A 27,504-nucleotide genomic window follows, 5' to 3' on the forward strand; every position below is an offset into this window, starting at 1 on the left:
GTTAGTATAAATAGATTCTTGAACAATTCATCCAGTAAAATCTTTCTTGAATGTATTGAAATGTATTGAAGCTAGACGTGGTGTGGTATAGCAGTGAGACTTGGAGTCTACACAGTTCTTTTGTTTCAGGATAATATACTGCTACTTCAGAGAAGACATGGGTAGTCAACAAAGAAAAGTTGTTTAGCAAAATAAGACCTGATGTACTTGGCAAGGCCACATCTGTTCCTTTTTGTTCCTTTAATGAAGCGGTGTTAGTAAGGCTATAGCGATGTAAGAAGAGCAGGTGCATTGCTCTGATATACAGACCTTACACAGAGTTAATTTATCTCAAAGTTATAATATTCTGCAAACGCTGTCTTACATAAAGTCCCAAGTGATGCAAGCCATATTCTGACCACTTCTCAGTGTCTATACTCTGTAATCACACTTAAATTACTACACTTTTAGAATTGCTGTGATGTAGATCATACTACTAAGTGAGGCTTAAGAAGGTAATGATTCTAGCCCTGAGCTATGATAGACTTATGTTAGATGCTTTTGTCACAAACACAAACCTGTGCTGGGCAAGTCTGTTTATCATTCATTCTGTTCTCATTCTAATTGCATTCATTGTAATCAAGAGTCAGAAGAAAAAATATTTTTTGTGTATCGTCTTATATTTGCGAATAAAAAATTGAATTGTAGAAGACTTACGTTCTTAGTTGGTTTTAGTCATGGTGTCACCCTGTTCATCATACAGCTAGCTACTAGTTTCATCACTTATGAAGGTAAATCAAGTACATTTTACAAAGATTTTAATAAGTGATCTCTGAAGCAAGATATCCATTTATTTTCATTTTTTGAGATTTTTTTTTTGTTAGGTTCAGCCAGGATTATTTGTTATTTATCTGCTGTGGAAAATGTAGATTCAAAGAGCCTGTTAAAGTAGACATGAAATGTAGATAAAACTTTGCTTTGACAAGACCTTATCTTCCAAATTATCTTTTTTTTTTCTAAAGCCAGTAAATTCAATTTTTGTTTGAGCCAGGAACACTAAAGCAGAAAGTATAAGATTTAAAATATAGAGGCAGTGCAGTACATTCAGTGCAAATACACTGATGTTGAGTAATCTCTGTTGCTTAAACTGAGAAAAGGAAAAGTAGAAAATTGGAAAACCGTGAAAATCAAAATCTTGTGAAATCTTTCTATTACGAACTACTATGTTTCATTTAATAGTGAAGTACATATACTGTTTTGAATATAACTTTAAGCCTTGTTCTGCCCTCTCAGCTTTGTTTCTTTCTTTCCCATTTGTTCTCTTTTTTTCATATATTACCTCATATTGACCTTGTGTAAGAACGCAGTCCTTTCTGTGACAGCAAGAAACATCACAAGGTATTTTAAGGTCATCTCTTATTGAACAGTGAATGGGAACATCAAGTAGTGAAAATTCTTTTTAAGCATACATAAAGGAAGGAATCTGAAGGGTTTCGGAGAAACTCTCCATAATACTTGTTTTTGATGGTGAGCTTCAAAATACATGAAGTTGAAATATAATTACTATTCAAATAATTAATTTCTTCTTAATAGTGTTCTTGCCCTTTAAATAATGTTTGGTTTTTTTAATGTGATGGGGGAAGGAGGAGGGAGGACTTCTAGGTTATTTTAAACTTTGCCAAAATGAACCTGCATTCAGAGACTTAGAGGAATGGAAATAAAGCCAAATCATTTGGAAATCTTACTCAGTGTGGGTTGTTTTTTTTTGTATTGGAAAGCTGGAAATACCAGTCTGGACATGCATTGCTCTGATTATCTAGTATTTTATGCAATTTTTTGTGTTTGCCATTATTGTCTTTTTATGCACTCATAAAAATATGGCTGCCATTGTGAAAAAGTGAAGGTAAGAGACGGGATCAAACTGTAGCTAAGATGTTTTTAAGATTTCCTTTGTTTTTTTTTTTCTTTCTTTCTGAATCACATATTTTAAATGCTTATCTGAAACTTAGGTACAGATTTATAGTTTAGAAAGCATGATGTGTCCTTTAAACATTAAATTGCTGAGTTTGTAGTGCATACTAACAGTAAGAGACTAATTTAGTTAGTTTTACCTCTTGGTTTACCTACACGTACTGGAAGCTAAATCAAAATTAACAAAAGTAACCTGGGGGATGGGGATTTAATGTATATTAAGTAGTTAGAATTCATTGTTTAATCTTTTCTTCCTGTTGTGAATTATGACTTTTTTCTTTATACCAATCTAAAGAGCTGGTGTTCTAAGAACTATTGAGTGTTTGGGTTTTTTTACAGTTGATGAGAAGATGGTGTAGGAATGTATATAATCATAGTTATACCATGATAGTGCTTTAACACTACATAACAAAGAGAATCTTGTAAGCATCTGTACAACTTTGTCAGAACTCCTTGACTTAGCATGGAAGACATTGTCACACTTTCAGGTTATATAGTGTTTCCATACCAAATCAGTATTACTAATTTACGACTATTTAAAAAAAAACAAAACAAAACCAAAACAAACAAACAAACAAAAAACCCACCAAAAAACCCCATCCAAAACAAAACAACAAACCGAAAAAAAACTCCAAACAAACAAAAAACCCCACAGACACTTTCAAGCTTGTCTTGAATTTAATACTTTCCTGACAAGTATGTAACAGAAACATGCTATCTGTCACTTAGTCTTCATTAGGTAAAATAACATTCCCAGGAAACGCTTTAATATCTGATAAGATGCCTGTTTAATTAAATAACATGCTGTCTTACAGGGAATTAAACTAAACCAAGAGCTGTATGGTCCTCCCATCTGTTGCCATAGTCAAAGTCAGTTTAGTCTAAAATACAGGTGAATCATGTTGGAAACTTGAGCAGAAATTAAAAGAAACTTACTATCTAAGATTTTTAATATAATAAAGCTCTTGAAATTGAAAAAGTATTTGAAATCTTGCATATTGCTATATTACATATTCAATATCTTTTAAAATTAGAGCTAATGTTGTGTTTTTACCTAGGATTTTTCAGGCTGTATTAGAATATGTATTTCAGTGTAGTTCACTGATACGTTAACAGCTTTTATATCCTTTCAGCTGACCTGCTATTTAAAAACCCCTTTTTTTTTTTTTCCTAAACCAAGTGCTAATGATATTGTGTATTTGGAGAATTGAAACTTAAGTTCTATTTCACTACCAAAAAAATTTCTCACTTTGAGAAGAGCTTCAGTAATCAGTAAAACCAACTCTTTATTTTATTGCATGCAGTCAACACTGTTTTGATTACGGAATAGACATTACAAGTGAATCCTTGAAAAAAGGAGAACAAGCTGATTTTTTTTTCTATGGAAAGAATAAATTAACTAAGAGGTTCATTAATCTGTTCGCATTGTTTTCCTTCTAGTTATTTAACTATGACAAACTGCTGGGTTCTAATCAATTTAATCAACATATTACTCTGATTAGTATTTTCAAGGTAGCAACTGCCTGTGTCTGATATTCAGCTTTTGTTTCCTTTACTGTTTTGAATGAGTCTCCTTGGTTTTGGTTTTACAAAATGGGGACTGTGAATGGTACTTTTAAATGCGTTACAGATTTTGTAATTAAAAACATTTTTAAGAATTTTGCCTTTAAAGTCAAGCAAAGCAAGCAAATTAACTGTATAGTTCATACTAGTTCACATACTATGAACTGTATAGTTCATATAGTATCAGTGATTAGAACAACAATCTATAAAGTGTTTTTTCCAAGTAACAGGTCTCTCTCTCTGTACTTTATTAAAAATCCACTTGTAATAATGGGCACTTATATTTGAATATTCTTTATTGTGGGCAAAGTGAGTCAGTGTTTTCCTTGTCTGGGTCTATTATGCCTTTAGGATAAGGTAATAACGTAGTCTTAGGCATGATTTGCATACTTTTGCCTATTTTATAAAGGACTCTTGTTGCAGGTTATTAAGCATTGTTATTAAACATCGTTGCTGTAAAATATTGTTTTCTTGCTGTACAGACACAATATCTGAGTCATAGAGATAATGTGCTTGCTCCTGGTTATGCAAAAAAAAAACAGAGGAGAATTAAGGATAAAGCTGGGTCTCCTATTTCTCAGTCTAATTTCTTAATTCTAGACCAACTTTCTGAGAATTTTTTCTTAAATACACACATTCATATTGCAGTATTTCTTTTCCAGTATTTGACCAGCACCTTTATGCAACACTATACATTGCCAGTATGTAAATCTCTGTTTAACAGAAAATATTTAAATGCAAAATTTATTCATCACGTTAATTCTTGTTTCACAATTCTAACACTTTCAAGTATGATTTTTGTTGTGGGTTTTTTATTTTTTTTTAGTATATCTGCTAAATTGAGATACCTACCACTACAGAAAGAAACAAAGTACAAAACCAAGAAAACACATCCATTGAAATATATGCGTACTTTACGCAAATGTACATCCTGCATTGATGTATGTTGTACATACTTCAGCTGCCTGGACAAAATGGTTGTCTGTCTGATTTTAATTACAGTTGATGACTCAGACATAAAACGCTACTTTTCTTATTAGTTGGAAGTTCTAGGGACAGCATTTTCTAAAAACAGCATCGAATGTTGTATGTATGGAAAAACATTTCCATTTGTGAAGTCAAATGACCAGACAGTATGCCATTTCTTGCAAGATACTATATCAAATAGAAAATCTTAATGAAAGGAATTTTATTCTAATGCAATGTGCTTGGCACATTTTTATTAAGGAAGAGTTCAACGGACAGAATTAACTTAACACAGTCTTGAGTATAATACAAGATTATAAAATTGCCAAAATATTGTTTTATAATTTCAGAATCAGAAACTGAAGAAGTTACTGTTTTAAATATAATAGAAATATTTTGTCCCTCAGTAGTAATGTATGCTACGAAGAGCAGCAGCACTTCTTGTATAGTTATTGTAGTTATGCCTTTGAAACACATTCTTCAGCAGAGTATTTTGTCTCCCATTACCTTGTTAACAAATACTGTGACTTTCAAGGAGGTTGAGTTTAGAATGTTTCTCTTATCTCCATTTTGAGGTAGGACAATGCCAAGGAGGCAGTATCACAGACAGTAATCACATAGTTTGCAATTAACAGGCTGAATTTTGGTTCACTTCTTCGGGAAGGCGGTGTGGTGGCTTTTAGCTCAAGCAACAATGGTTTTCAGAGACCTTGAGTGGAAGCACTCTCCCGCAAAGTACTCTACTCCTAGGATGCTGCTGTCAGTAAAAGTATGCTTTTTAATGTTTAGCTAATGCTTAGTGGTGAGATGTCTGAAGTAATAACGTATAAAGGTGAAACCTTGAGATCCAAAGTTTGTACTGAATAGAATTTGATGGAATAGAATCATTATTCTGAATTTTGCCCATCTTCTTCTCTTAGGTTGATTTTTGTTTTTCTTTTGAGACATTCATAGAGATTTAATACACGCTGAAAAGTGATTTAAACTTAAACAGTTTAATTTAAAGAATTTAAACCATTTAAAGAGTTTGTGCCTGGCTTTATCACCTCTTTAGAATCTCATTTCATATTAATTGCTTCTGTTAAGAGATTGTTAAGAACTGGAAGTAATCTAAGAGAGTAATTTTAAAATTCAAACAATTTTGAAGGAAAAAAAGTCTAACTTTACCTTTTTTTTGCTTACAGTGCAAAGAAGCAAGCTTAATGCTCAGTTTACAGGAAAAAATGTAGGTAATACTTCAGAATATATAGACTTCATTATTGAATTTGTATACCAGTGTATTAGTCTGATGCTGTCAATCAACATTGACATGAAGACATTCTTCATTGCATGAAGAACTGGTAAACTGAGTAGTTTCATTTAGGTTTTTGTATACTGAGATGTTGAACTCAACTAAAGGTACATTAGCAAATGCGTATGTAGAATCCAAGGAGAGGTATAGTAGGAATAGCAATAGTATTAGTTAATTAAGAGAAGAGATTGGGGATATTTTGGGATAAGTAGGGAAAAAGGAAATTTCCTTCAGAAGATAATCACATTGCTCTAAAAAAAGAAGCTTTTTCATAATTATTACTGTTTTACAATTTATTGAGAGGAGAAATGGTAAAAACTCAAACTCTCAGAGGCTAAGAAATTCTTTTGCCTTTCAAGTCTTTGAATACATGTCCATATCAGGCTAAGGAAGGAAGTGGGTTCTGTCATGATTTTAGAGTTGTTTGGTGATCTGAAGTTTCCCTGTCAAGTTTTTAATGAATTGTTATTTTTACCAGGAGCACATTTAAATTGACGAAACTTAGGTTTTTTTACATGCCTTGTTTCTATCAAGGCATGATATGTGTGATGGAACTTGGAGGAAGTTTGCATTGCATAGCTTCATGTCATCCTTGTTTTCAAGGAAGAAAGGGCTTCCTTTTCCAAGGCTGTTTAGCTGATGCTTTTCAAGTGTATTAAAGGGATTATAAGTATGTTGGGCTATGGTTTTTTTATTAAAGTGGCTTCTTAAGTAAGAGTAGAATGTAAGCATTCTACTATATGCATGCTTATTCCTCTTAAAAGCTGGAGAGATATTAATACTTCATTCTTGGACAATAAGACTTATGTACACAGACTGGTTTAATGACATACCATGGAGTTGTCATGTATTCCAGTGTAACACATGCTGCTAGGAAACAAGAAACAGAGTAGGATTAAATTCTAACCTTTAAGGTTAGAATGTTTCTAACTTACTACAAAAATATTTCAAATTTGAGAAGATCAAAATATTCTATCCTTCCTGATATATGTATTTTATATACAGTATGTATATAGTATGGTATCTCCAGGCTGACTTCTGACATTGTGGAAGATTTCATTGTGAGGGGAATAAAAATTGGAAGCCTCCTAAGATTTCTTATGTGGCTGTTTTAAAAATTACTGTATTTTAAAATCTAAGGTGTTTACTATACACTGCAACTGGAACTCTTTTTTTTGATCTGGTTTTAAAACACTAGAGATTCTGATGTCTACAATAGCTTGATTAAATAAAAAGAATTATTTTTCAGTCTTGCTGTAATCAACAGGTTGTGCATGTTATATGGAAGGAAATTTTGATTTTCAAATAATTATTTACAATAAAAACAGTATTATTGCCACTAAATGATGAAAACTCTTATCCTTACTGTGATTGAGAATCATTGGTATGACTATACAGGTCATTCATCTATACGATTATGCATTTTTGATGTGCTAACCTGTTATTATCATAAGAATGGGAGTTAATGTAAAATATTTATAGTTCGCAAAGTTAGAATTTCTTATTTCCTTAAACAGTACTCTACAGAATAAGTATGATTTAATTTGAGCATTTTATTTGTTGCTACTCATATAGTTTTTGAAATTAATTTATCTTTTTTTTTATTAGGAATTAAATACTGCAAGTTGATGGTTTGCTAGCTTATAATAATCTAATTTACATGAGTGATACCGTTACAGTATTGGACAGATCCAGGAACCACTCATGCTGCATCTGGTTTGGAAGAAATGTCAGTAATCATGCTGTCAGTTCACTGATACAGGTACCAGCTGTAATCAGGGCATTTTCAGAGAGCTGTGTAAGAAGCGTGGGGTCATCAGAAGCTGTTTAACTACTTCTTCCATCTGAATCACCAATATGACTTGCACAATTTTGCATCTCCAGGTTAAGACAAAGCAGTGTCAGTTCTCTTGTACCTTAAACTTTGTTCTCTTCTCTTTTGATGTTGTGCATGGGTAGACTAGCTGCACGTTGCACATCTGACATTATTCTTTTTTCTCAGCCTTGCTCTTAATCTGGGGCCTGTAAAAGACAACTCTATTTTCTTGAATTAAGTAAATTTTAAAGACTTTGTACTGTCTCAGCAGAGCAAACAAGATCCAACAGAAACAGAGTTTATTCCAGAAGTTCTAACAGTGTTGTCCTTCATCCTAAGTATACTAATTTGCCAGTATATAAAACACACATCAAGACAGCAGCAGGACAGACAGTTACAAGATACAATAGAAGTTCTTATTCAATGGAAAACAAAAAAAATCTCAATAACTGGTAAAGTTAGCCCTTTGGGAGAAATTAACTTTGAGGATCAAGTGTGTATAGGAGAAGCACAGCTTTGTGGTGCACTGTGACATTATACTATGTGTAAAGCATACAGCTGGAGAAGATGCTGTCAGAAAGCTTGATGTAGTCAGAGAAACCTAGCACAATTAATTTCAAAGATTATTTTGAAAATGAAAGTTGTCTATGACTTGTATCTTATTTTCATTGTTAATTCTGTAGATTGTCATGCAGAAAAAAATATATCTGGTCCTTCTGTGGACTAAAAGACCTTTCGAAATATGCTGGCAGCAAAAATGTAATGTTGTAGCAAAGTGAAATTATACTAGACCAAGGGGAAGAAATTACAGAATTCACAGAAAAGGATACAAACTTTTTGGTAAGAGGCATAAAATAGTTTCTGAAAAGGAAACCCAACTTTTCATTTTGGTTATTTTCTTGTTTTCTGAGAAAACCTTAGAACCATATTTTCACAGTGCAAAACATTATTTTAAAGCTAGGTCTCAAACCTTTACTTTTAGGCTCGGGAGCTTTAATTTGCTGTCATAAAAAACACAGGGGAAGTGAAATGTAGCCATTTATTAAGATTGCTAAGGGATATTAAAAATCTTACGTAAATAGTATGAATTTTCAACACTGAGCACACATTCTGAAAAGACTAGTTTTCTGTACGGAGTTCTCAAGAGGCATGAAAAGATCAATACACATTCTAACCTGCGTCTCATAACGCTTATACCCTTCAGGGGTATATCCAGTGAAGCACACTTACTATTTGCTTGGTACTTCTCCATTCCTGACTGCTGAAATTCATTCCTAACCCAGGAGATGATGCCCCAGCTATTAAAAGCAGTTTCTAGGTTTCTCTTTGTCAATATACTTTATAAAGTGTGCTACCAGAGGCATTTATCATAAAAATTATATCAAACATTTTATCAGCTTTGCGAACTTCAGTTTGTTCCCAGCATTTTCTTGAGACTAAACAGAAATGCAGCTGTGATATAAATAGGTACGAGAATGAGGATGTGTAGGATTTACAGTGGCATTTTTGTGGGATTCTGACAGTCATTTTGCCACTTCTTTCCTAAATGTTAATTGAATGCCTCTACCTGTAGAAATTATGTAGTGTTGGGAGAATGGGATAAGCAATTCTGTAATAAACATAACTCATTTGCAGCTCTTGCCAACCTTGTAATAAGATTTACAATGTCTGTGTGTAAGAAATAAAATTTTATAGTATGGTTATTATACAGCTCATACTGGATATTCATTTCTCAATGTAGTCTCCATTCTGAGACTAGTATCTTCTTACCTTTTTACTTGGTGAAAATAGCAGTGTAAATCTCTTTTCTTTTTTTTTTTTTTTTTTTTTTTGTTATGATCAGTCACTAGGAATTAGATTAATCAGAAATAGAAGGTCAAGTGCCAGTTGAAATTGGCATTCCACTGTACAAGAAAAAACCCAAAGCTCTGGTGTTGATATTCAGTCTTTTAAATTTGGGAAGAAAAATCAATTTATGTTTATATCCCTTGTGCATGAGAAGCAATGGCTAGCTTAAATGTTTAATATCGTTCTCCTCTTTACATTCTTTTCTCTTTTAAAGTATAGGAGATTTTTTCCTTCAAATCCATGTATTAAATGTTTTTCTCTGAAAAAAATTACTAGATTTTTTATACTGTAGATTTTTTGCATAAATGGAGGGAATAATCAGTTACTGCATCTAGATATTAGAATTTTCAAAATAGAGTTTTAGGTATTAAGTGAAATGTTGCCAGTCACTGAAAGTTAAAATGTTTACCAGCTGAGTTGGTAAGTCTCATATGTATATCATCAGTTACCACGGGACAGTACAGCAACAGGGTTCTCCCACCAAGGAAGACACTCAAAGCCTAACTACAGCTGAGAAAATTAGAAATAAGAGTTACCATTAAGGCTTTCTTCATAATTGCCAGCTTACAGTTTCTTGCATCTTCCTGTGAAGCACATGTGGGGAGGTGAGGTGTTCTATAACTGCTAGCTGCGTTATGTTGTGGTTTCTAATACCTGTCTAATTACAAAGAAGAAACTTCTGTAAAGTTGGAGAAGTTCTGTGTTTTGCAATGAGACACGCAGACCTCTGTGTGTGTATGCTTGGTTGACGTAAATATTTTCTCAGAAGCTGTTTGGGTCTTAGTGATATATCGGGCCACCTAGTAGAATTAAAAGCTTTCTTACAGCATTTATCAAGGACTGAATCCCACAGAGCTATAACTTCTTTGTGTGTGCTTTACTCTTCTAACAGTTTATTAAAATGCCCAAGCTGCTAAAAGATCCTTTTTTTCCTGAGATTGGTAGGGAAACTTAATTTTAGGACCAGTATCTTTCAGCTTCCGATGTTATCTACTGTCCTTTGCTGTGAATGTTGCAAATGGATTGTTTAGCTCTGATCTTCAAACAGCCCAATTAAGAAATACACTTCCAAGCTCCAAAGAATTACTCATCTCAAGTAGTACATGTCCTCGCCTAGAAAAGCTTTTTGGTTTGCAGCTGACAGCCTCCTTCAGCTTGCCCAGTTACTTCAATTCAGATGAGTTGACGTAGCTGCTTCAAAAAACTTCGTACCCTTAATCTTTGACCCTTCCTTAGCTGTTAGGTCCAAGATCAGTTCTGTGTATTTTTGCATTAAGATATGCAGCTGCCTTTCAGACGTAGCCAAAAGGAAATTTGCTGATACGCCTAAATATGCTTGGGATGATAAACATCAAAAAAAGAAAAGCCTAGGATATTAAGACAGAGAACTCGCTGAAGAAAGCGGCATTCAATTTCCTGTTTTGTCATTTATATACGACATACCATAATTTTTATGTAGCCACTATGCCCATAAACATATCAACATAATTTCCTAAAACAAGAAATGACAAATTATCTTTTCAGGCTTGCACTTGGTGAATGAAAACAAATTAAGTTTCAATTTCTTTCTGTGTACTTCTGGAAGATTTTATTCATCGTGCGAAAAGAAATGTTTCTCCATTCAGGGAGAATTGTAACAATTATATATTGTATGCAGTGACAAAACAAAACGCTTGACTGTATTTTCTGTTCAAAATGTCAACTATTCTGAAGACCTCACTTTGAGAATATTTCTTACTGTATTTTTTTCACATGTAATGCTGATTTTTTTTTTCTTTCTTTCTTTACAGTCTATTTAATAGGGTTTCTAATCAAAACTATGGGAGAAAAAGCTATTGGTCAGTTAGCTTGGTTAGATCTGTGCTACAGATGGAGGTGTGATTACAGCTCACGCACAAATCCAAAGTAATCATCAGCTAATGGGTCAGACTGCAGTTTTCTATTCGACTGAGGCATTTAATGTCTCACTGCAGACAAAAGGCTAAATTCTTCCTTCTGTTTCTCTCACTCCCATCTCTGCTACTTGCTCCTTCCCTTATTTCATGTCTGCTCCTCATTGGACCCACCTATAACCGTACTTTACTCACTAATAGCCACATGGGACCATCTGTGTTTTTCGCTAGTATAGACTGTCCTCATTTTAATGAACTAAATTGACCCTTTTGGAGGTCCAGGTCCAATGTTTTTGCCAGGAGAGAGTAAGCAAGAGCAATGCACGACCAGAGGCAGGGAGCAATGAGACCTCCGTGCCTTTTAGCAAATGCAATCTGGGATGTCATCTGACCACATCTGGTGGAACTGGAGCACTTAGTGCAAGCACCATTTCAGCTAAGGTTGTACTCACTTCCCTGAGATATGAAGTAGGAGTAATTGCACAGTCATTAGTACCCAAACTAGCTTATTTGAACTAACTGTTTTAAGTAAAGCATTTCACTGTTGTATAAATGTACTATTAGAATGTTAGGGTAAAAATTTGCTGGCTTCTCAGCCTCTTGTAAAATTTGAAGTGTTTATTCACTGACATTGTGGGTTGGGTTTTTTTTTTTAAATTAAAAAAAATACCTGTTCTCAAGATTTATTTATAATAGGAACATTTTTGCCTGCATTCTGGCACTAGTTAGCAATGTTACTGCTGCATGAGTAATCAACACATATACATGATAACATTTGTGTCTTATAGTAGAATCAAGTCATTATTGAAACACTGGCATTAAGGCCTTAGAAGCATTGATAATCTTCACAAAATGCTTGGTGGCAGTAATTCAGCAAGGAAATGATATCTGCAATTACAATTGAGTGATTCACAAGTCAACAACAGGTTGCCGAATGGAAAGGCAAAACCTTAACATACCCTGATCTAGACCTTTATGTGGTGTACGGAAAATCATATTTATCCTGTTGCAGATGATAGAATTCTGTACAAACTGTGATTAAATCTATTTTTGAGTAGGTGTAACCGCTCTTTTTAAGAGAATCTTGAAATCATTGCAATTGAAGCTTTTCAAGATAGTACCAAACCCAGATATAAGTTACGGACTTTCTTTGAAGTGCTGTTTGTCTTGACTGGTATTTTTCATCTAGAGGAGATTCTGCTTCTCACATGCTGTCAAATCCACATTCATGTAAAACTGTAGAAGAAAAAGCAGTTACTTGTCAAACTATTTTAGAGGTGATGAGGTCAGTATGGTTTCTAACAAATTTGTGAACTTATTTACAGCATCTTCATCTAGCACACTTTTGAAACAATGGAAATATGCTTTTTAAACCTTTGCAGGGACTTTGGCTTTTTCTCCCAAATAAAAAATGTTAACTCTAAAAAAGTTAAAAAAGCCACAGAACCCCAAATAACCAGTAACTGCTGGTTACTGTTGCAAGTTACTATTCTTCTTTCTTAAATGGTAAACCTGGGGGCCCAGTATCAAAGGGCTCTCTTTTGGCACAATGTGTTCTAATTGTTCTATTATTCCAGCCAGTGACTTATTTGTGTATTTCAGTCATCAACTGCAACTAACTGAGTAGATGGTTGCAAAAAAACAACGAAGCAGGTTTCTTCCCATTCATGTCAACACTTGCGTTGACTTGTGTTTTCTTTGAGTTTCTTGAGTGCTAAAATAATTTCTAAGTTCAGTGGATCTCAATGATCCCCTCAACTATCTTTATTTTAGGGTTTTTAATCTTCCTTATTTTCTCGTAAGAAACTCTGCGTAGTTATAACTGAAAAGAGAGTTCTGTGACTGTAGTCGAGCTGTGCCAATCTAAGGACAGTATAAAAGAAGAGTAGGAGTCTTTATATTCTGATAGACATTTCAGTAAATAGTAGCCAAAAGAAAAGCATTGCAACATACTCCAAATCAAGTGTTTCTTTAAAATACCAAGTGTATGTATATTTTTATAATAAGCAAGACAAAGTTTGAAGCTCCTTTCTCTGGTACTGAAACTCAAATAGTAGTTTTCTTTTTACCTGCAAGTAGAAGACATAGCTCAGAAGCTACAATGACTAGAAGAATTTCACAGTTGCCCTTGTTTGAGGTTTGGATTTTGTGTTGATTGAAAGTGTGAAAGTGCAGTTAGAGGACAAGGTTCCTTAGCTCGCTTCAGAGGAGGGCATAGGCAGTAAGAATGCTGGGTTTTCCTGCTATATTCTATCAGTTTTTCATCCTTAACTTTGAACAAGTTAAATGGAAAAAACAAATGTGACATTGACACTTTAGCCTTCTGGTTTGTTTAATCACCGGCATCTGTATTAAGATTACTATGATGACTGTTGACAGATATAAATTTACACAGGACATAAAGAATGTTACAAGACAGGAGTAACTCACAATTATTACTGGGGTTTTTTTGGTATTTATTTAAATCATTGATTTGAGGATAAACTCAACCAAGGACTGTATGACTTGTTTTTATCCTTTGCAGCAACCTTCTGGTTACTGCAGATGTATGGACGTAGTTTCTATACGTAGATATTTAATTTATAATCAGGAAATGAGAGCATCCTGAAACTCCAGACTGTTTTCAAAACAGCCAACTAAGATAGTCATTAAAAAGAATTGAAAAAAATTAAATTTTGACAACTGCATTCTTGGTATCTTGTGTGTCCTGTTTCATTTTTCATGGCAGAAGCCATGCCTTTCAGATAAACTTTTGCTTTACTAGATCAATTTTCCATGTTTTTGTTCAGGTTTTTTTTTTTCTTAACATCTGTAGTTCTTGTTTTCAGACAAGAAATTTCTTGCTTCTGTTTAAATTATTAATTTATTGGAAAATATATATATTAAAATTTTAAGAAATCATTAAAAAGGGGCAGAAAGAGAACTTTAGCCCATTGGTATTTTCTCTGTCAGTAGAATCATGGTTTAGTAAAAGCTTCAAATAAGAAAAGTTATTTTGGTGTCATCCTACAGCAGATATAACAGATTAAAGTCTTTAGTGCAAGGACACTCTCTCACGTAGGAAATTCAATACTTCCTGCTGAGGAAGAGTGGCTGCTTGGGATCAAGACAAGTTGGTTGATTAATGAGGCTGCTAAAATCTGCAATACAGGTGGTCTGACTTTATATGCTTTTACATCTCTCTAGGGAAAAGTTGAACAAATAGCTTTTTGCAAACAGGTGGTTTTCTTTAGCTTGGCAGTTGTGGCTCACCAATTGCTCAGTGCTTCTGTGAGTTAATAGCTATATGCTGCTGTCCCAGCTGTGTTGATTTTGATGTGCCATCTTGCTAGATTCTAAAGACCCTGGATTCTATTCTGTCTGGAATTCAGTTTGCTTACTTGGACACTACCACAGAGAACAAGCAATACCTGGGACACCACCTGTGAATTTATAACAGTGGTAGCTGTTCAGAGGAGACATTCATAGCTCCAGATGACAGATCTCCATAAAGATTTGCATTGCCATGTGGGCAGTTCCTTTTCCAAATACAAAGATGCATTTGGAACTCCTCGTAAAGATTAGTTGGTGCGCATCACTAATGACTCGAGAGCCACAGTCAGGTCTCTAGATACGATCCATTGCCTCTAGGAGACTCTCTTTGAATAATATGCCACGCATACTTTTTCTGTCTCTCTACTGTAAATTCATCTAGCCTTTCCTCCTTTTCCTCTTATAGACATTATTCTCATTAGACCTTGCTTTTACAACAAGTTTGCTTGTTGTTTTCTCTCGATTCATGTGCTATAAAGTATGCAGCTTGCCATACAAGGAGAAAGAATTTTGGGGTAATGGGGACTAAGAAAACATGTTAGATTTAAGAAAATTGAATGCCTGTATTGGGGGGGGGGGGGAAAAATCAAATTCTGAATGCTGTCAGCCAGAGCCGGCTCACTCCAAAAGTGGGATTGTTCTTCAGTTCTTAATCTAAAGCACTAGTCTCCAAACTTTTTTTGATTGCGTACCACTATAAGAAAAAAACTTTGAGCATGCACCCCTAATATATTTATTTATTGATAAATTATATACTTGTACTACTGTACTGATATGCACATTATGAAAGATACACAAAAATAGAAATTAGAAAAGGATGAGATAAAGTTGAAATAAACACTTTAAAAATATTTTGTATTTTATTTATCAACAGTACAAAAAGTATTTTCTTGCAGCACAGCAGTGGATTGTTGTGCACACCCCACTTTGGAGATCATTGAGGTAGAATACTATTATTTTGTGCCTTGATAATCATGTTTTCATAATGGAACCATTTTTGATTCAGCATAAGAAAATGGTTTTATTTTATCACTTCTGATTTGTCCGTGTCACTGTTTCTTTCTGAAACTTGCTGGAACTTACTAAGGTAAGTATTTAACTAGAATGGTCCCTCAGGTGCTGTTTGGAATCCGCTGTAGCATGTATTGCTGGTACACAAGAGTTGTTCAAAGGAAAGCAATGGATTACGTATAGCTGTTGTTCAAGATATGTTGACCATAATATTCACAACCCACCATCTTATGCCTCCTGCAGTATCTCTCAATTGAAAATCAATATGGTCCAAAGTAAATATGGTAGACATAGCTTAACATCTCTTTCAGTTCATAAATCAGGCAATTGCTAAGACATAATGAAATTGTGTGCAGTTATCACCTTTTGCATTCATAAGAATATCTTTTGCATGCATTTCAGTGCACTTTAAGCCTCACATCAGCTCTGGGAAAATACGGAAATATTTTCTTTAGTCAATTTTAAATGAAGCACAGAAAATTAACCAGGAAGACACTAACATGAGTGGTAGAGCCAGGAATAGAACTAAAAAAATCTTATGTAAGCATTAGAAAAAATTTATTTTCATTCTCATGATAAAGGCCTCTTTTTAAAATGCATAAGTAGCACATCGTAACCTACAAATTTTTCTTTGGTAATCTTGTAGTATACTTTTCTGAATTTATTTATTTTATATTCCAGGCAAACTGTTCCAACCCAAGCATATTTGGACTGTAGAATGGGTTATAGCAATTCTGCATAATATCTTGTATACTAAAAATTTGTATGTGAAACATATGTGTATTTACTGTTGTACTTTGGAATTCATTGTAAGGCCGCCAGTGTAACAGTTCAGATAATGGGGGATTATAGAACTGACAAGGAGAATTTAGGACAGCTTCTCGGGACGAGTGAAAGATTGGAAGAGGTTTTCGAAATTACGTGTTGGAGATATAGTTCACTTTTGAATATCTGCATCAAATAGAGATCAAAGTGAAAAGTAAGGAAATAATAAAGAGGAATAATGGTGTGAAACATAAGGAAGAATTATTGAAGGAAATAAATTAGAAGCAAGATTTATACATGTAAAGAAGTCTTTGACAGCCCAAGGAAGTATTTTTTTTTTTTACATAGTACATGCTTCAATTATAGAAACTCGTTGTTGCAAAATGTTCTGGCATCGAAAACAACAAACAGGTTCAATGAAGAAGTAGTCAAGTTCGTGGAGATCGGATAGCTCATGGATGGTCCAGATGCAGTCCTTTTTCTTAGGTGTTTTCTCCACTGCTCATTGCTGGAAGCTGCCATTAGAGTAAATAACATTGCCTTTTTTTTTATCCTCCTGTCTTATTATCCACCCCTGCTTACTGTCTGAAGTGGGATGTAGGCTGCATGATTTTAGGCCTGACCGAGTAAGATACCGCTAATTTCTAAAAGTCTCATAAAAGTCATGAGCATGACTTGAATAGAAAATTATCTGAGAATCTTAAGTTGCACTTCTCTGTTGTCCCTCACACCCCACAAATGATTACATTTCCCTTCTGTGTGTTATCCTTCCCTTTTCCCAGAAGCTATTATCTTCTTTGCAAACAAGGAAATATAGAGCAGGCCATCACTGGAGAAGTGAACATTTAAAAGTTGTGCTAAAAAATATCAAACCTGCCTAAGCCTCAGGGAATAGAAGGAAAACACAGTATGTTCTCTTTCCTGCCTAGCAATAGGTCTGTTAGGGACTCTGAACAGTGAACTCTTTCCTTCTCTCTTAGCTTCAGATGCCTTTTTTCTGCTCTCTGTTACGATTGTGGGTGCTGCTTCAGGTTAATGCAAACAAATGCACCACTGTAGGCTTAAGAATCTGCTTTGAAGTTCCATAGCAAAAATGAAAGTATCTACCTAAAAGAATGAATTAATTTAGAAAACTTCAAAGTTTTGTGTACAGTATATTCTTTTGAAATATTAACTCTGTCAACTTACAAACCTACTGTAGTCTTTAGTAGTTAATAAGGTGCTAGTATTTATAAAGGCAAAGAATATGGTAAAAGGGAATCCCTTTCTTTAAATGGTATTCCTTTGAGCTTGGAGGTCTTTTTACATGTGGATGAGAAAACTATTGATTTAGATGCAGACAAACAGCTGTTTCATTCTTGGTGGTGACGAGCACTGCATTGATTGCAGTGGTGATAACTGAGTTATAATCTTCAAACATAGCGGAATATGCTCAATGTTAATATAACAGTTTGCTAACGGATTATAAAGCTTTAATCAGTATTAAAAATCACTTGAGATGTTTTTTGTTTAGCAGAAGCTACAAATAAAAAAAATAATGCACTGAATATTGAGTTTGGCCATGAAAACTGTTAAATGAAAACGATTAACCATCTGAATACAATTTTAAACAAAACCCAAAAAGTAACCCATAAACTCTTGAGATTTCTCCCTACTTTATCTTTGTTCACTTAAACCTATGAGTATGGTGGGTAAAACTAGCAGGGTAGAAATATTCTCTATCTTAAGAGATACTGCATGTTGCATTCAAGTCAAACAGTATCACCTTTGACTTCAGAGATTTATTTTTATTTTTTTTGAATCTTTCTTGGGATCATATAGACACATTCTGAAATGCTCATAATTTATGGGCCTTGTTCTACACTAATGAAAATTAAGGTTCTAAGAAATACCTGTTTTTCTAGAGCTTTTTTTAAGATGATAACATGTTTATGTAGAAATTCCCTTAAAGCCTTACATGCATGGCAAGTACTCTTTCAATTAGAGTAGCTTGAAGCGAGTCCCGGTGCTGTTTTACATCTCGGTTATTTTAGTGCCAGGGTGATTTGTGGTGTCTGGCCTGCCTGTACAAAGGTCCAGCCTCATTGAAACATCTTTTAGTATTGAGTGTTTCTGGACCGTGACTGTTAGTCACAGTACTGTGAGGCCATTCACCAGAATCATACTAACACTGGTACAGGGCAAAATTGCAGGTTTTTTCTCTCTCTACTAGCCATGAATATATCTATTCTGAAACATTTTCCTTAAACTGGTTCAGTTAGAAACAGCTTAAATCACCCCTGAAAACAGGGCCTTAATGTCAGATTCATTGTGTGAAAGGGAAAAACTTGTAAATCGTATAGTATGTGATTCAACTTTGCTGTGTAGGCGTGTGCAAGATAAGTAGTTTCTAGCTGAGAGAAACTGGTTTATTCAGCTGCTTGAAAATTCCTTCAGACTTGATGGAAACCTGCTTGGCTGCCTTGTGCATCTGCAGGAATGCTGCAGTATCTGTTCAGTAGCTTTGTGGGAAACCTATCCAAACGATGACTGAAAGCCATGGGACATGTGTTTGAAGTGAGAATGATAGGAAAGACTTGAAATAAATATACTGCAATTTTTGATCAAAGCAAATTTAAAGATAAAATGAGCAGGGTATCTAAGTGGTTTATCGAGAGTTTGCTGTACGCTTATGTAAGATAAACCCTAAATTTCTGAGGTTGAAAACTTTAGGAAATCAAAAATAGTTTTACTGACATATAACTGAAAGCCCCGAGTTGTGTTTTGGAGAAGAACTATTCTTAGCTTGATGATGCAAGAATATGTTGATGCTTTCCTCCAAACTTACATTCTTTTCTGGTCATAACCTGTATTTCTTGTTTTAATGTCACAAAGTAGTAGTATTTTGTGTGCTATATGAGTTGCTATATAGTTTCCTCTGTGATCTGCAGCTGCTTCAGAGGGGTGAGAGTCTTGAGTCATATCTGCCAGCAGCTTGCACGTATCTTGGGTAGTTTACAGCATATTAGCTATGTATGCAGAACTGAATTGAAGTATAAATGCCAACTTCAGAGTAATCTGAATCACTTTTTAGGGGTTTTGACTATATGACTAGATATCTGGGACTATAAGGACTGACTTTGTCTACAGTTATGAATTTCTGCATTCCCCTGTGCTAGAACAAGTTGTGAATTGGCAGGTACCAAATTTAAATTCTTAGTGGGGAACATACTAATCTGGTATTGATCCAATTTGCTGACTTTTCTCTGGCATTTCAATCTTCACAGAGAATGTGAAACAGAATGTGGTCTATCACTATCTTCAGTTTCTTAAAATGGGAGGTCATGCAGTGTTTAAAATCTAGTTCTTAATAATGAATGAAGGCTGTTCAGTGTTCTTTCTGAAAAAAATCTGTGATTTTTTTAATTCAAATTCTTGGGAAGTTGCTTGCTCTGCTCCAGCTAATATAAAGTCAATGTCCTGTTTCCCAGCATTGTTACTCCCAGCACAGAGGTAAAGGAGTGGAACTGCTTTTTAACATTCTAGAGTTAGTTATTGGCACATTAACGGATCAGCTAGGATAAATAAGATAGTACAGTTGTATTTTACTCATTCAGATCAGTAAGTATCTGCTCCTAAATCTAATTTCTGATGCTTTTCACCAGCAGTGAAAATTACAACTGGAGTGTTTGTGTGTGTTTGCGTGAAAAAAGAGTGCCTGAATAACTGCATACCTTTTTTCCTCACTTACATGAGAGTTATGATGGAATATAAAAATCTTCATCTCCAGCTTAATGCTTGCACTGTCTTGCAGCATACTATGTTGTTTCAGTGTTAAGCAAACTGCTAAAGGTAATGATTCTTATGGAATGTTTTAAATCATAACCTGTGTATTTCCTGGAAGTTTGATCAAATAAATCTAAGCCACGGTGGTGTAACTGCAAGGACACTCTGTTGGTGTTCACTGGCACATAGCTAAATGAGATATAAATCTTAGATGATTTGGACTTTAACCACCATAAATAAATTATTTTTGTAACACTACACAAAAGTATGATCCCTAATTTTGCAGGCAATATCCTGGACTTACTGTTGATTTTGAGTGGTATAAAACAACTGAAACATTTGATTTTTTGAATAGTTTTAGCTTATAGCTTATTTTAGGAGTGCAGGCTTCAGACTGAGCTAAAAATAAAAGGAAATGTTTTGATGAATATCTTTATTTCTAAAAGTCATTTATCTTGTTGTCTTTTTCCATGTATTATTCATTTTTTGGGAACAACCATCAATGCCTGAAGGTGCCTTTGTAATGCTCTTTCATTAATGTTGATTATTCTAGACAATCTATAAATTGATGTGTTCTGCGCCCCATGAGAATAATGATATAATGCTTTGAAAAAAACCCCAAGAACCCTGTGGTTACATTAGGCCTTGAAAGATGATCATAGCAGTATTGTTCACAAATGTAGAAACTCATGGCACTCTGCAACTTCCTTTTGGAAAGAAAATTATAATTAGAGAAACTCAGAGGCTGTTCACAGGGTGAATGAAAGGAGCCTTCACAAGGGCTAGTGACCATCTTTGCTGTATTACAGACACAATGCATTCTCTATCTTATATTTATTGTAACATTATTTTCTGGCACTGAATATACAAAAAATGTTTGCAGAAGAAGTTAATTATGGGAAATGTTTTACAAATTATAAAACAAATCAACAGAACTTTTCAGATCAAGTGAGCAAAGATATTCTGTCATTATAAATGCCAATGTTTAAAAGAATGATACAATATGCTGACTTGTATGGGACTTTTTGTAAAGCTGTTTAATATGCATTGCTTTAATCTTTATATATTTATAGATATTGCTTTAGCTTTGGAGAAAACATGCTATTAGAGAATCACAGAATCTTCAGAGTTGGAAGGGACCTCTAGAGATCATCTAGTCCAACTCCCCTGCTAAAGCAGGATTGCCTAGAGCACATCACCCAAGACTGCATCCAGGGGAGTCTTCAAAATCTCCAGAGAAGGGACTCCACAACCTCCCTGGGCAGCCTGTTCCGGTGCTCTGTCACCCTCACTGTAAAGAAGTTTTTCCGTGTATTTGAACAGAACTTCCTATGTTCCAACTTGTGCCCATTGCCCCTCGTCCTGTCACTGGGAACCATTGAAAAGAGTCTGGCACCATCCTCCTTCAGCCCACCCTTTAGATACTTGTATGCCATAATCAGGTCCCCCCTCAACCTTCTCTTCTCCAGGCTAAAGCGTCCCAGCTCTTTCAGCCTTTCCTCATAAGGGAGATGCTCCAGTCCCATAATCATCTTAGTTGCCCTTTGCTGGACTTGCTCCAGCAGTTCCGTGTCCCTCTTGAACTGGGGAGCTCAAAACTGGACACAATACTCCAGTTGTGGCCTCACCAGTGCAGAGTAGAGGGGGAGAATGACCTCCCTCGACCTACTGGCCACAGTCTTCCCTATGCAGCCCAGGATTCCATTGGCCTTTTTGGCAACAAGGGCACATTGTTGGCCCATGGATAATTTACTGTCTACCAGGACCCTCAGATCCTTCTCCTCAGAACTACTTCCCAGCAGGTCCACCCCTAACCTATACTGGTGCTTAGCATTCTTCCTCCCTAGGTGCAGGACCTTGCACTTGCTTTTGTTGAACCTCATTAGGTTCTTCTCTGCCCAGCTCTCCAGCCTGTCTAGGTCACGCTGGATGGCAGCACGGCCCTCTGGAGCGTCAGCCACCCCTCCCAGCTTGGTATCATCAGCGAACTTGCTGAGGATACACTCTGTCCCATCATCCAGGTCATTAATGAATATACTGAACAAAATTGGTCCAAGTATTGACCCCTGAGGGACACCACTGGTTACAGGCCTCCAACTAGACTCTATGCTGCTGATCACAACCCTCTGAGTTCTGTCACTCAGCCAGCTCTCGATCCACCTTACTGTCACCTCATCTAGCCCATACTTCCTCAGCTTCCTAATGAGGATGTTATGGGAGACAGTGTCAAAAGCCTTGCTAAGGTCAAGGTAGATGACATCTACGGCTCTCCCCTCATCCAGCCAACCCGTTATAACATAACAGAAAGCTATCAGATTGGTCAAGCATGATTTACCCTTGGTAAATCCATGTTGAACACTTCCAATAGCTTCCTGTTCCTCAATGTGTTTGGAGATGACATCTAGAATGAGTCGCTCCATTACCTTCCCAGGGACAGAGGTGAGACTAACTGGTCTGTAGTTCCCTGGGTCCTCCTTCTTGCCTATTTTAAAGATTGGAGTGATGTCAGCCTTCCTCCAGTCCTCAGGCACCTCTCCTGTTCCCCATGACCTTTCAAAGACGATGGAGAGTGGTTTAGCAATAACATCTGCCAGCTCTCTCAGCACTCGTGGGTGCATCCTGTCAGGGCCCATGGACTTATGAATGTCCAGATTGGCCAAGTGGTCTCTGACCCGATCCTCCTCAACTGAGGAAAAATCTTTATTTATTTATTTAATATTTATTAATTTATTGTAATATTTATTAATTTGTTTTAATTAATATTATTTTATTTTTATTTATTATTTTTAATTTATTTAATAATATTAACGTTATTTTTATTATTTATTTACTATTTTAAATATTATTTAGATGGAGTACTAAATGGAATCATCCGTTTGAATGCAGAACTTGATTCTTAAATATGTGGTCGTAAAGGGCAACTTTGTAAAGTAGGTGTATATTGTCAGTTAAATAACACCCTTTCAATACCCACCTGCGCTTTCAGGGAATGAGTTTTATGAAGCAATCTGCAGGACAGCCGAGTACAATGAAGTAAATGGATTCTAGATATCCCTAATTTCAGATGCAGAACTTTCAAATCTAGAGACTGTTAGCAGAAATTAACTTAACTTACCTTACATTTATAAAAGGCCTTTGAAAAGAACCTTGTAATAACATCCTTTTCACTTAGAAGAATCATGTCTGTACAAGAGAATCTCAAATATTGCATTAGAATGAAAATAAAGCAAAATGAAGTGTAAGAATATTTTTTTTTTTAGTTTGATGGAACATGGTGAAGAATCTTTCATTTCCCATCCCTTCTCATAGACTTATTCCTCCCTCCTCATATTTTTTTTTTTTTTTTTAAAGCTAGTATTACAATACTAATTTTTACCAACTCGATTACAATACTGGAGTATACCCAAGGAAAACATACAGGGCAGCCACTTTCCAAACCCAAATTCTCGCACTAAGTAATGTTGATGGCAGCACATTTAGCTACAGTAATTTATATGGCAGTTGAGTCACTGTACTGGAAAGCATACCAAAGAATAATACAGAAAAAGATGAATGTGCCAAAAGAAAGTGAAGAAACAGTCATTTTATTAATTTTAAGAAAGGATTTGAAAAAAAACTGCATAGAAGCTAGGAACAAAGAACAGCAAGTCAATCGCTATGCTTGTGAAGGAAATGACTGAAATTTTGTGCATGTTATCTACATCACTTTTAACGGACTGATGCCTGAAAATAAGTCTCAAATAATCTGTGTGCAGTCAGAAATGCATAATGAACTATGAGAAAAGAGGTAACAGGGTAGGGTGCTCACAAGGAGACTTCATAATGAGAGAAAGGAGAAAAAAAAGTAAAAGATAAGATAAATAAAGCGGGCGAATTCGCGTTGGTAGAATATTTTAATTAGTTTTTATTGTAAATCATTTAAGCTAATCTTTGATAACTGAATTGTGCATTTTTCAGTAGTCTTTATTTCTTAAGGAAGTATACAGAGGTACTTTCAGTTAGCTGTTCTGTACTTCGGTATTGTGGGAATGAACAGTCAGAATTCAGTCCTATGAGGTTGTCAAGGCAGTTTCATAACCTCATAACTCTCCTAATTGCTAGCAAACTGGGACATATCTTGATTCAAAGTCAGTCTCTAGCTTAGTTAAAAAAGTGTTCTTCTCATGCAAAACTCATGAGGGAACTTCTGGTAGTTAAAATAGTAATAAGCCTGCAGCGTGTTTTTTGGTTTTCGTGCTCTCCATGAGGTTATAATGTTAAGGTTTCCCAGAATACTAAATATGATGTACTTGATCAAAAACATAATTTTAATCATAAAAATATGTAAATGAAATAAAATAGAAAAGCAACTTGTGACGTATCCCACAGAACTTACAGAAATTAATTTCTAACACAAAATGTTACATATGTGCATGAATGTGCCAATGTATATAGCTGTCACACAAATGATATTAGGATTTTTTGGCTTAAAGACTATAAAAAACTTTTACTAATATGTCTGTTACAGTGCACTGGCTATTTCCGTTATCAAAATTGTTCCATTTTAGTAAGAGAAGGGAATTATTGTGGTAATAGTCAAAATTGTCTGGATTTGTTTCCCCAGAGGATGCTACTTGTTTGTTGAAAAAGTAACCTGGAGTAACTTTTCATATATAATTGCATAGCTTTGATCTACTTCTGTTTTAATCAATTTTCAGAGTGAATCTCTTTGATTTTTACACTAGAAGATAGGCAAGTTTTTCTGTGAATATTAATGCTTTTTTCCCCCCAGTCAAACTGTCGTCTTGTAACTGTTTTTTAGTCACCTCAACAGCCCATGCTTGGAAACAATCATATCACTGACACATTTCATCAATTAGTTTAATCAGCTGAAAATGAATGTTGTGAAAGCTGTAAAACAAAAAAACTCACTGACTGTTTCACACAGTATTTTTTCTGTCAGGCCATGAGGCAGGAAGTTGAATTTACAAGTTCCATTTTTCATTTTACAGAGTTGCTAGAGAAGACCCTCAGAAGAGAGGAAGAAATGGGAGCTCTCCAGGTATACTTTCTATTTAATTATCTAGCTACACTTTTTGTCACCCTTAAAATTACTAAATTGTACTACAACACTATGATTTTTCTGAACTCCCTTGTATCTTAAATTCAGCTTTGGAAATACGTAGCCAAATACTGACCTGGTAGCTGGTAATACTGCTGAGTTTCTGCCCACCAATTTAGTTGCAAATTAGAGAAGATTAAAGTAGTCAGCATTCTCCCATGAGTCAATAAATCTAGTCCATCAGTGAAAAGAATGCTGGTTTTAACTCATAGTATATACTGAAGTTGTTCTGTTATACTGCTGGCTTCACTGAAGCTGTATGTTGAATAGGGGCAGTGCAAATCTGCGTTCAGAACTGCAAAAATGCTTTCTATTCTACTTCATTGGTTGGGTTAGATCTTCTGGGCTGTGTTGCTTTCTTCTCTAGCTCCAAATAAAACTGAAAGTAAACGATTTTAAGTATTTAAATCTCTGTCTATAATAACCTTCCTGGGGAAGAAGGGACCAATCGATATATGCCAGGACTTGATACAATATAGTAAGTCCTCATTGTATGGCATCTGACAGTAAAGCTGCTTGTGCTAAGCACTTTAAATTTGTGCTTAGAAAGTGAGATTTACCCTAGGCTCAGCTTTGGAATAGTATTTAAGCGATGCAGTCAAAGAAAACATGCTCCTTTGAAATGAAAATGGCTCGGAAAGCAAAATCAAGCTGGAATATCTAAATTCTGAGGCTCAGGACATTATTAGGGAGGGTAGTGTATGTATCCTTCAGAATACAGAAGGAAAAAAAAAAAAAAGAAATTTTTAACAACAAATTACAGCAAACAATACCTAACATGAATATAAAAAAGTTTAGATACACCATGAAGAGTAAGTATATCAATGAAGCTTCATTCTATAAGTGTACTGGAAGCATGATGTTTATAAGGGGATTAATGAAAGGAAGGCTGTTAAGGAAAACGAAATTATGTATTGAGCTGAGCTGTGACCATAGGAGTTTGAAGATAAGCCTTCTCTTCTCATAGAAGAAACGAAAGGCACTTTGAGGACTAGAAGTATCAAAGAGTTAGTGTAGAAACGGTTTGATCCAGTAAGAAGAGACAAGTTTCAAGATCCAGAAGTTACACAACACACCAATCCAGCTGTTTCCTGTTCAAACAAAAATCTTGGCCTAGTTTTCTGGCAGCTCAAGTTCAACAAGGCTGAGAGCTTGTCTGCGCAAGCAGTTTACACAGGTGCATATCTAGTTACATCAATGTAAAAAGATCTCCTTTCATGTGAAGCAATTCTCCATCTGCTTTCATGTGGAGCTCGGGAGTTGACAAATTGTTCTAATGATGTTACTTCTCATTGAATGAGGAGTAATTTTATACTGCAGAAAGTTGCATCATAGTAGTGCCTTGTGTGCGTATAGGTGCCTGCCTGTATTTCTGATGCTCTGTCAAGTTCCTGATCAAATTGCTTTATGCCTTTCCCTAACTGGCGATTCGGGTTAAGTATGTGACTTGTACTGCTCTGACTGCTATTTTTGTATTCAAATGCTCGATAGCAGTTTTTTACTCCTTCAGATGCCCATGCTTTCACACAGTCAAAGTACTCAGCAAAAACATCTGTTATTTTTCTAGACAGTATTATGTCCAGCTTAGTCAATGTGATTCAAAATGTTCCCAGTCTGGGATCCTCTGTTCTTGTAAAGTTGTATTGTAAACTTGCAGTGGCTGAATATGTACAACTTTGCTAGGAAATAGTTGTAAAAACCAACTCATATCATCATGCCTGAATCTCCCCAAGCTGTTGCATCTCAATATATAAAGCAAAGGAAGAAAGAGGAAAGTGAGAGTTACATTAAATATGGCGTTTCCTGGAGCTGAAACTGGCACTCTTATCCTTTTGCTAAGCAGGTGACATGGAATATTTGTTTCTTCTGAGCCCCAGTTCAGCAAACGTGTAAGATTGGTTAATGCCTGAATGCTTTCATTGAAGTAGATTGCTAGAAGGTAATTGTTTGCTAAATTAAAGACCACTAACAAATAAAATAGTGCTCTTTGCCCCAGAAGGCCTACAGTCCTTGGGTAGGATTCTCCTGGTATTAGGTCCTGCTCAGTTAGTTCCTTGGTTCAGCAGACGATAGGTCATGTTGATTGTTGTTATCTTTTTTTTTTAGAATTCCTGGGGTCCTGTTTTGATAAGTATCTTACATATACAAAGAATTATATGTAGTAAGTCAATCCTTGATGCATTTTCTTTGCAGTCTGAAGAGACCACGTGTGTAAAGCATGTTC

General features: G+C 35.2%; 1 protein-coding gene across 1 annotated transcript in view; it reads left to right on the forward strand.

Annotated features, from left to right (window-relative positions):
- CEP128 (centrosomal protein 128) overlaps window positions 1–27,504 on the forward strand; it is a 133,045-nt gene that overhangs the window by 74,608 nt on the left and 30,933 nt on the right. Inside the window, exon 19 of the mRNA XM_063334037.1 lies at window positions 25,171–25,220. Coding sequence (XP_063190107.1) covers window positions 25,171–25,220 — 50 coding nt within the window. The remainder of the gene's footprint in view (window positions 1–25,170; window positions 25,221–27,504) is intronic.

This window comes from Chroicocephalus ridibundus, chromosome 4 (genome assembly GCF_963924245.1).
Source record: "Chroicocephalus ridibundus chromosome 4, bChrRid1.1, whole genome shotgun sequence".
NCBI lineage: Eukaryota > Metazoa > Chordata > Aves > Charadriiformes > Laridae > Chroicocephalus > Chroicocephalus ridibundus.